The 11,351-nt window shown below is 46.0% G+C and overlaps 1 protein-coding gene across 1 annotated transcript; it reads right to left on the minus strand.

Annotated features, from left to right (window-relative positions):
• Nucleotides 1–2,335: 2,335 nt before the first annotated feature.
• On the minus strand, nucleotides 2,336–9,229 carry batf (basic leucine zipper transcription factor, ATF-like). Its single transcript, XM_067991086.1, has 3 exons — nucleotides 9,110–9,229; nucleotides 6,342–6,446; nucleotides 2,336–2,910 (listed from the first exon to the last, which is right to left on the minus strand). Exons 1-3 carry the CDS (start codon nucleotides 9,173–9,175, stop codon nucleotides 2,716–2,718), a joined length of 366 nt encoding a protein of 121 aa, XP_067847187.1. The 5' UTR covers nucleotides 9,176–9,229; the 3' UTR covers nucleotides 2,336–2,715.
• Nucleotides 9,230–11,351: the final 2,122 nt, after the last annotated feature.

Here is an 11,351-nt window from a genome sequence, read left to right on the forward strand (position 1 = left end):
GATTTATCCGCCTTGAGTCCCATTAATTTACTGAGTACCAATTCCTTAGTGATTTTAATCGTATTTAGCTCCTCCCCCCCTAGAGCCCCCTGTTTGTCCAGTGTTGGGATATTCTTAGTGTCCTCTACCGTAAAGACTGAAACAAAATATTTGTTCAGCATTTTTGCCATCTCCATGTTTCCCACCATTAATTTCCCGGTCTCATCCTCTGAGGGACCTATGTTTGCCTTAGCCACCATTTTTCTTTCTGTATAACTGTAGAAACTCTTGCTATCTGTTTTTATATTTTTTGCTAATTTATTTTCATAATCTATTTACGTTGCAAGGCAGCTGCCAAAGTCTGCCTGGCCTCTTGCAACATTATCATATAAATCTAATAGGAGATGTTGCATATTACTGGGAATGGGATTTTAAGCAGATTAACATTGAGAGATGGAGAATTAATTCCCCCAGTTTGCGTTGCCTTTGTTACATGGACCTAAAGTAAGTTTCGCATGGACACCATTCGCTTGGCATCCCTTTTTTAAGCACATAAATGAGCAATCTTTTCTTCAGAAAAGGAATTATCCTGTTCTCTGTTCTCTGAACTTTTTGATGCATCTATATCCTTTTTGAGGTGGGGTGAGCAGGACTGGCCTCACCACTGATATGTACAATGTCAGTATAACAGGGATGAGGGACTTCAGTTATGTGGAGAGACTGGAGAAGCTGGGATTGTTCTCCTTACAGCAGAGAAGGTTAAGGGGAGATTTGATCGAGGTGTTCAAAATCATGAGGTTTTGAGAGAGTAAATAAGGAGAAACTGTTTCCAGTGACAGGAGGGTCGGTGACCAGAGGACACAGATTTAAGGTGATCGGCAAAAGAGCCAGAGGCGACATGAAGACATTTTTTTTTTTACGCAGCGAGTTGTGATGATCTGGAATGCGCTGCCTGAAAGGGCGGTGGAAGCAGATTCAATAATAACTTTCAAAAGGGAATTAGATAAATACTTGAAGGGAAAAAGTTACAGGGCTATAGGGGACTAATTGGATCGCTCTTTCAAAGAGCTGGCACTGGCATGATGGGTCGCTAGTCCGTTCTGACTTGCAGTCCAATATCCACCAGTACCCCGTTTACCTTATTAATAACTGCTTCACGTTGGCCGGGTACTTTCAGAGTATCACCAACATCACTCCAACATTCTGTTCTTTCTCCCTGCCAATGAAGACTCGTTTGTGTTAGTTCTAGTCGGGTTGGGTTTGGCCTATTTGCACAGTTCCAGTGGCCTACCTAAAATAGGACAATGTCACTGTTGCCCAGGGGACCACCGAGAGTCAACATGTGGTGTCTCTCAGCTCATTGGATCCTTCTGTGACAAGTGGGCATCACATAGAATTTTGACTTTGATATCTCTCATTTTTACCATTCTGATCATATTTGAATTTTTTGTGTTAGTTTTCCTTCATTTAAACTAGTGTGGTTGAGTCGTCAGTCCCTGTACCTTTAATGGTGTCACTTGATGCATCTGGTTGGTTTGGGTTTAGCCTAATCCCACAATTCCCACTAACATATTTAAAACAGGATCGTGCCATTTATACTCATGTTTCTGATTAGATGCAGAATAAATGTCCCGTGCCTTATCTCAATAACAAATCTCAACATAGTCCCATGTGTGGCCTTGAGCACTGAACATACGGGCAACATCCAACAGTTGAGTCATGTAGGCCTAAGAAAGGAGACAAGGGGCTCCCCCACTTGCTCAAAGAGTTTATTCAGTGAGTTTCAGATAGGAAGGTGGCAGGCTCATCGTCAGTGTTTTCTGAGTGAACTGATCTCGGTCAGGCCAGTGATACGGTATTACATTTTACCTCAGTACCCCAGGATTAGGGAGGGGGACATCCCATGGATTCCAGATTTTGATCGCTATCCAGTGACTGTGTGTGTGTGTGTGTGTGTGTGTGCGTGCGTGTAACACCAGTTAAGACGTGAGCAGGTTCCTAGGTGATAGTCCCATGATGAAAAGCCTGCTAATGCTCACTGTCAAGACTTGCACATCAATAGTAAAAACCTGGAAAAAGTACTGGGGGCCAACTAGTGCCCGTGGAACTGTACCCCAACAAATGAATACCTTCGAACAAGAGGGCAAGGGAGAAAACTGGCCAATTAAATAAAGGCCAGTGATCTAATAAAGTGCGACACCACCTCCCAAAGCTCATGGTGCTTTTACAACCTATATTTTAAGTACAACCTATAGTTTAAAAGGCAGCATTTTCTTTTTCACATCGTTCACCTGACGAAGGAGGAAGCCTCCGAAAGCTTGTGAATTTAAAATAAAATTGCTGGACTATAACTTGGTGTTGTAAAATTGTTTACAATTGTCAACCCCAGTCCATCACCGGCATCTCCACATCTTTAAGAAGTGATTGGTATTTATGTTTTTGAGAAATAAACTCGGTGTAACTACTAGTTGAGCAATGTCATAATAAAAATTTGCTAAACAGGATGCTTTTAACAATTCAGTCACATACTGCAGCACGAGAGCTCTAGATGGATAGGGCAGCACTAAGGGCAGTGTGCTGTCAGACACGTGAGAAGCCGGATCCTGTAGAGTTTCCAGTGGGAGCTCAGTTTCTATTTATTCTCACCTTGCCTGTGGCCAGCTAACGATTATCACAACCGTCCCTGTTCAGTACTGATTAATTCCAAGCTTCCTTTCTCTGGTCTGTCTCGCTGGCTCACAGCTGGAGTCGTGGTGGTGTGTTGGCGTGTGTTTGGTGAAAGGAATAAACCATCTCCTCGTTTGGGGAGCTCATCGCAGAACAAAGACTCTCGTGGCTTTTCAGCACCGTGCTAAAATATTTCAGCTCTTCATTCAGCTGCTTGATCTCCTTCCTTAAGGCAGCATTTTCTTTCTCCAAATGTTCACTTTCCTACAAAGACAATGGAAATAAAAATATTGGATGGACATTTCTGCAAGTTTTGACTTTGCCCCGGTCCCACATTATCCTATCGTGAGCTGATTCAGTGGTTGTCAGTGGGTGGCATATTATGAATAACCAGTGAGCACAGGGGGAGAGGAATTTTTAGGAGCATTTAGAGTAAGGACATGAGTCTAAAACATTTAAAACTAAGACAGATAGAGGGCGAGAGTATTTCATTATCAGAGTCAGGACTCCTGATTCTAAAACAATCTCAGCTACTTTTGCTGAGATGCTGTTGAGTTTTACAGAAAGTGCCGATCTACAGGCCCATCGTTACCAAATGATAAGATCGCTTGGCTCCTTTTCCCACAATTGATGACAGTCAGATCACAAGATGATGGAAATTCTTGACATTTTATGATGGAAACAGGTCAACTTTTCTCGCCTACACTCCTAATGATGCAAACTATTTTCAAAAAATTATTTCATACAGATAAAAAGTTTGGAACTGATTTTTTGAGTGAAATTTGTGTAGTTACTGACTTCAGCATGACTCTTGAATAATGGACTGGAGCCTTGGGTTTGGGTTTCTGCCCTCGAGGTGACTGCTGATGCAGTAACTCAAACACCAAAGCTGTGGGTTGCAGGCTGGCTTATTTCATAGAAGTGACACTATCGCATGGTCATAAATTGAACTGATACATTCCCTTTAATGCTACGAGATTTTGGGGACAAAACCCCTGATTATTAGAAATGGGGGGAGCCAGACATGGAGAGACAAAGAGAGAGTGACAGAGAAGACAAGTAGGAGTTTATTGTAAAGGCCTAAATGGATTACTGGCAAGTGGCCCTCTGATTCATTCATTTCAGAATATAGGAGAGTTGTTAACTTAGCCCATCTAACCAACCAAACGCAGGAAGTGTGCAGTCACTCACAGAACAGATTCACTGCTTCCTCGGACAGTTTCATTCCTCACATGTGCCAACCACAGATATGTCTGACCCAACCATGACAATCTGCCAGCATTCTCAGAGAAACTCAGCCTGTACATCACACACTCAATATCGACCCTCTACCCTCTGGGGATATCTGTCTGAGGTCACACCTGCAAAGGTCAGGCAAAAAAAATGGGAGCAAAGAAAGATTTTGCTGCTTACTGAAAACTGCATGTATTTCCCAGCTAATGGAAGAGTCCACGACCAATCAGAAAAGCTGGACCTGCGATCGGTATAATTACCGAGTACATCAGAGTCCTGGACACAGGTCAGGGGGGAATTCAATCTGAAATGTGCACAAGTTAACAAAACTTCAATTTCTGCAGGACTCGTCACAAAAACAAACTTCGAAAAGTTTTCCAATGAATATTTGTCAGGGAAAGCTTTGCCACAGGGAATGCTTGAGGCAGAGACCACGGAATCATTGAAGAGAAGATTGGTTAAACATTTGTAGCAGATGCAAACACCGGGCTGTACGAGGGTAGCAGAGCAGTGGGATTCACTTTGGATTGCTCCAATAAAGAGCAGGCACAGACACGATGGGCCGAATGACTTCCTTCTGTGCTGTAAATGGCGATGGTTCTATGGATATCCAGGGAGACCTGAACAGACAGGCAGTCTCACTTTAGAGCTCATACCTCCAATAGTGCAGAACTCCCTCAGTACTGACCCTCCGACAGCGCAGCCCTCCCTCAGTACTGATGCTCCGACAGTGCAGCGCTCCCTCAGTACTGACCCTCCGACAGTGCAGCGCTCCCTCAGTACTGACCCTCCGACAGTGCAGCACTCCCTCAGTACTGACCCTCCGACAGTGCAGCACTCCCTCAGTACTGACCCTCCGACAGTGCAGCGCTCCCTCAGTACTGACCCTCCGACAGTGCAGCACTCCCTCAGTACTGACCCTCCGACAGTGCAGCACTCCCTCAGTACTGACCCTCCGACAGTGCAGCACTCCCTCAGTACTGACCCTCCGACAGTGCAGCACTCCCTCAGTACTGACCCTCCGACAGTGCAGCGCTCCCTCAGTACTGACCCTCCGACAGTGCAGCACTCCCTCAGTACTGACCCTCCGACAATGCAGCGCTCCCTCAGTACTGACCCTCCGACAGTGCAGCACTCCCTCAGTACTGACCCTCCGACAGTGCAGCACTCCCTCAGTACTGACCCTCCGACAGTGCAGCACTCCCTCAGTACTGACCCTCCGACAGTGCAGTGCTCCCTCAGTACTGACCCTCCGACAGTGCAGCACTCCCTCAGTACTGACCCTCCGACAGTGCAGCACTCCCTCAGTACTGACCCTCCGACAGTGCAGCACTCCCTCAGTACTGACCCTCCGACAGTGCAGCCCTCCCTCAGTACTGACCCTCCGACAGTGCAGCGCTCCCTCAGTACTGACCCTCCGACAGTGCAGCACTCCCTCAGTACTGACCCTCCGACAGTGCAGCCCTCCCTCAGTACTGACCCTCCGACAGTGCAGCGCTCCCTCAGTACTGACCCTCTGACAGTGCAGCGCTCCCTCAGTACTGACCCTCCGACAGTGCAGCACTCCCTCAGTACTGACCCTCCGACAGTGAGCGCTCCCTCAGTACTGACCCTCCGACAGTGCAGCGCTCCCTCAGTACTGACCCTCCGACAGTGCAGCGCTCCCTCAGTACTGACCCTCCGACAGTGCAGCGCTCCCTCAGTACTGACCCTCCGACAGTGCAGCACTCCCTCAGTACTGACCCTCCGACAGTGAGCGCTCCCTCAGTACTGACCCTGCGACAGTGCAGCGCTCCCTCAGTACTGACCCTCCGACAGTGCAGCACTCCCTCAGTACTGACCCTCCGACAGTGCAGCACTCCCTCAGTACTGACCCTCCGACAGTGCAGCGCTCCCTCAGTACTGACCCTCCGACAGTGCAGCGCTCCCTCAGTACTGACCCTGCGACAGTGCAGCACTCCCTCAGTACTGACCCTCCGACAGTGCAGCACTCCCTCAGTACTGACCCTCCGACAGTGCAGCGCTCCCTCAGTACTGACCCTCCGACAGGGCTGTGCTGAAGTGTCAGCCTGGAATAAGGTGATGAAATCCCTTTGCGTTTCTCCCAATCACTTCCTCTGGGTTGTAGTTCTGGAGTGGGGTTTGAACCAAGAATGTTTGGTCTCAGAGGAGAGTGTTCTATCACTGAGCCAAACTGGGCAATTAATCGTGTGTAAATGTTCCAATCTCCCTCCGTTCTCTTAAACTTTTCCCATTTGAGGTGTGTTCCTGTTCACTGTTTATTTCCAAATTGTGTTCCTTTACATTTTTCCAGCTCTTTCTCCCTCTGACCTGATCCTCATCTCGTTGCCTGCTTTTGGCCATCTGTTACTGTGCCCTTCTCTCTCACTTTGCCACTTTCTCCTGATGTAATGTGTCTGCTTTTAAAGTCTGTCTCTGTCCCTTTCACTCGATTCCCTTACCTGATGTAGTGTGTCTGCTTTTAAAGTCTGTCTTTGTCGACTCTTCTGAGCTGCGAGGCGATTCTTTTCCCTTCTCATGACTTTCTTTGCCTCCTCAAAGTTTTCCTAGTAATAAATGAGAGTAAGTTTGATTATTTTTTAGGTACATACAGATATGGAATAAACTATCAAGCCTGATCTGTATCATAACTCCATTTAGCCCCTTTGTTCCATATCCCTCGATACCAACAAAAATCTATCGACCTCAGTTTTGAAAGTTCCAATTGACCCCCTGCTTTTTGGGGGAGAGAGTTCCAGATTCCCACTCCCCTTTGTGTGAAGAAATGCTTCCTGACATCACCCCTGAATGGCCTGGCTCTAATTTTAAGGTTATTCCCTGTTATTCTGGACTCCCCCTATCAAATCTTTCAATCATTTTAAACCCCTCGATTAGATCACCCCTTAATCTTCTACACTTGAGAGAATACAGCCCAACCTGTCCTCGGAATTCAACCCTGAAGGACTTCAAAATGAGAGCAAAATAAGGAGCACAAGTCAGAGAGTTGTAATCACAGGAGGCTCTGAAATTAATTTCACACAAAGTGACTGAAAATGCAGAATGCAAAATCTTAGTGTGAACCGAAAAGGTTTTACAACTTTCAAAATATGTGAACACTTTTTATCTTTTTGCTCCATTAAATGAGGGGCAACTTTTTAAAAAAGAAAAAATTAAACAATGTACTTGCATTTATATAGCATCTGTACCAACCCATATCAGACAATGTGACATTTTCCATTTTTTACACATTGTTTCACCATCAAACACTCCCAGGGCAGGTACAGGGTTAGATACAGAGTAAAGCTCCCTCTACACTGTCCCATCAAACACTCCCAGGGCAGGTACAGGGTTAGATACAGAGTAAAGCTCCCTCTACACTGTCCCATCAAACACTCCCAGGGCAGGTACAGGGTTAGATACAGAGTAAAGCTCCCTCTACACTGTCCCATCAAACACTCCCAGGGCAGGTACAGGGTTAGATACAGAGTAAAGCTCCCTCTACACTGTCCCATCAAACACTCCCAGGGCAGGTACAGCATGGGTTAGATACAGAGTAAAGCTCCCTCTACACTGTCCCATCAAACACTCCCAGGGCAGGCACAGGGTTAGATACAGAGTAAAGCTCCCTCTACACTGTCCCATCAAACACTCCCAGGGCAGGTACAGCATGGGTTAGATACTGAGTAAAGCTCTGTAAAGTGCCTTAATATACACAGCCTCTCCCATCTATCCATTGTGATCACTATTCAATCCTTTAAGAGTTAAATGTCTGTCGCCCACTTTGGCATTTTGTCAATTGCTCTAGAGGAAGTCCAAAGCAGCCGAGAGACGTTCAGTATTTATGAGCTTGTATAATCAAGGCCTTTTAATAGCACAAAATGTACAGCAGTGGGAATGAGACCATTGAAAATACACAAAAATGGATTTGTGTAATGGTGCACTACAGTAACGTGCAGAGCAGAATTGTACTTTTAGAAAGTTGAATTGCTCCATGAGCAGCACCTCTGGTTACACGGTGTAAGGGTGCCTGAGCCCCCAGTATGTTTCCTTGTACTTTTAAGGAAACCCTTGGGAGTTTGTTGTATAAGAGGACACACTAGCAGCGAATCACGGGCTGGAATTGCAATGGTCATTTTTAAACCTGCTAGCTTGTGAACAGACGAGTGATTTCTTTTCATCTGTTAAATTTTATGCAATGGTTAATTTCGAAGCCTCCATTTTGCTGTGTGATCACATCATCAGACAAAAAAAACAGTTCAGACAGAAACAATCCAAAGCTGGAATGAACGATGTCCTGCAGATTTGAACTCCCTCTCCTCATGAGAGCTGGTATTGCAGAGGTTAAAAGTCTGTGGAAAGGGAGAGATCTCCAACTCAACCTTTACCCAAAGAGAATGTTTTAACATCAGTCACAACTGTGACAAACCACTACAGGATGCTTGCAACCAAATTATAACAGAGTTGTTCAGTTTGCTGTTGGAATTCCATCTGTGAGGAAATGGTCTCTGGACCAATCCAGCAAGTCGTCGTTTCCCTTTACAACATTCATTATTGAAAGTGTAAACTTTATAAGCCAAAAAATGACAGCCTCCACCCAGTGGCTCAGCAGAGTCTCACAGAGCAGAAAGGTTCCAGTTTACAACTGCAGCCTGTTGTGTGTGAGCTGATCTCAGTTGGGACACAGTAAATACAGGGCTGCAGAGTTCCAGGCTCACAGAGGAGGAAACAAAGCCGAGTTCCTGCCTTGCACCATCATCCCTTTTGTCATTTAATCACTCGCGCCCTCTACCCTATCACAGACCTTCCCTGTCGTTCTTTCCTGCTCTCACCACTACCCGGCGACTGTGCAGTGTATCGATGACAGGCAAGCACAGGGCTGGCCTGGCTGCGATGCCTCTTGTAGTCAAAAAGCCAACTGACACTGCCTAGGATCACACACGAGGGCTGATCAGGAGCCACAGAATCTGTAGCCCAGTGAGAATCAGCATCTTCAGGAAAGGAAAGGAGAAAATTGGGGAATAAAGGAAAGAAAATAGACATGTGGTTTGAACATGGTGCAGTCTCAAACAATTTAAATTTAGTGAGAGGTATTGGTGATAAGAAAGATTGAGCACTGCACCTGCTAATCCTGTTTTTAACTCTATCTTTGTCTTGCCTTGTATCCCTGCTTTATATACAATGCAATATCTGCTACTTGGCAGTTTCCACTCCCTTGCTAGTTGAAGTTTACCTGTTTGCCACTGGAAGGCTGATATGTGCTGTAGCTGCTGTCACTACTGTCAGAATCCTGCGCCATGCCTCTACGAGCAATCCCTCGTGCGCTCTCTCTCCCTCTCACTGTCTGCACCTCTCATCTCACTTTTCTAAAGTCTCAACCAACCACTTCTGGTAAGCAGCATGCCCTGTTGAGCTGGAAGTCACGTCATTGTGGCGGAAACTGTGTCACACACATCTGGGAATAGAAGCAGCAAAAACCCAGCAAAAAACCTACATTTGTCTCAGTGAGTGGGAGCAGCAGACACCAGCAGAATACAGAGAAACTACAGGGAACGGACAAGAGAAAAGCCACAGACGCTCTGTCCTCGGCCGCTTACTCTGTTCCAGTGAAGCTCAACGGAAGTTCGAGGGACAGAACCTCATCTTTCGATTGGGCACTTTACAACCTTCCAGACTCAACACTGATTTCATGAATTTCAGATCATAACCACAGCTCCCATTTTTTGGGTCAGCTAGTGCTGGGAATGGTTCTGCTGCTGCCATTTACAGCTACTCCTCATCAATCTTTTGTTTCTTAACCTGTCCCTTTACCACCTTCCTTGCCTTGCACCATCATCCCTTTTGTCATTTAATCACTCGTGCCCTCTACCCTATCACAGACCTCCCCTTTCGTTCTTTCCTCCCCCTCCCTTTCCCTCACTCTGTATTTGCTCAAAAACTGTTTTCACTTTATCTTCTTCCAGTTCTAACGAAGGGTCTTCGACCTGAAACGTTAACTCTGTTTCTTTCTCCACAGATGCTGCCTGACTCGCTGAGTATTTCCAGCATTTTCTGTTGTTATTTCACCATAGAAAAGAAGGAGCTCACTGTATCCGTGAGCCTGTGAATAGATCAGAACCGGTTATATGGTCTACAGGGAGGAGAGGGAAACTGGTAGAGGGGGAGGAGGAGCCCTGGTGATTAAGGATGGAATTACTTCAATGATGAGGGGATATAACGAGAGGTGAGCAGGCAGTGGAGACTTTATGGGTAGAATTAAGAAATAGAAAAGGATTTAAGACTGTAGTGGGAGTTGTGTATCGGCCCCCTGGTAGCAGCTGTGAAGTGACAGAATGTATAAATACAGAGATTAGATAAGCATGTAGCAAAGGCAGAGTGGATTTAATGGGGGATTTTGACTTTCATATTGATTGGGATAGAATCATAGAAAGTTACCGCACAGGAGGAGGCCATTCAGCCCATCGTGTCCGTGCCGGCTGAAAAACAGCTGTTCAGTTTAATCCCACTGTCCAGCCCTTGGTCCATAGCCCTGTAGATTACAGCACTTCAGGCGCACATCCAGGTACTTTTTAAATGAGTTGAGGGTTTCTGCCTCTCCCACCCTCTCAGGCAGTGAGTTCCAGACCCCCATCATCCTCTGGGTGAAATAATGTCTCCTCAGCTCCCCTCTAATCCTTCTACCAATCACTTTAAATCTATGCCCCCTGGTTATTGACCCCTCCGCTAAGGGAAATAGGTCCTCCCTATCCACTCTATCTCGGCCCCTCATAATTTTGTACACCTCAATTAAATCTCCCCTCAGCCTCCTTTGTTCCAGGGAAAACAACCCCAGCCTGTCCAATCTTTCCTCATAGCTAAAATTCTCCAGTCCTGGCAACATCCTCGTAAATCTCCTCTGCACCCTCTCTAGTGCAATCACATCCTTCTTGTAATGTGGTGACCAGAACTGTACACAGTACTCAAGCTGTGGCCTAACTAGTGTTTTATACAGTTCCAGCATAACATCCCTGCTCTTATATTCTATGCCTCGGCTAATAAAGGAAAGTATTCCATATGCCTTCTTAACCACCTTATCTACCTGTCCTGCTACCTTCAGGGATCTGTGGACATGTTCTCCAAGGTCCCTCACTTCCTCCACACCTCTCAGTATCCTCCCATTTATTGTGTACTCCCTTGCCTTGTTTGCTCTCCCCAAATACATTACCTCACACTTCTCCAGATTGAATTCCATTTGCCACTTTTCTGCCCACCTGACAGTCCATTGATATCTTCCTGCAGTCTACAGCTTTCCTCCTCACTATCAACCACACGGCCAATTTTTGTATCATCTGCAAACTTCTTAATTGTGCCCCCCACATTTAAGTCCAAATCATTAAAATCATAGAATCATAGAAGTTACAACATGGAAACAGGCCCTTCGGCCCAACATGTCCATGTCGCCCAGTTTATACCACTAAGCTAGTCCCAATTGCCTG

Source organism: Heptranchias perlo, chromosome 10 (assembly GCF_035084215.1).
Source record: "Heptranchias perlo isolate sHepPer1 chromosome 10, sHepPer1.hap1, whole genome shotgun sequence".
Taxonomy (NCBI): domain Eukaryota; kingdom Metazoa; phylum Chordata; class Chondrichthyes; order Hexanchiformes; family Hexanchidae; genus Heptranchias; species Heptranchias perlo.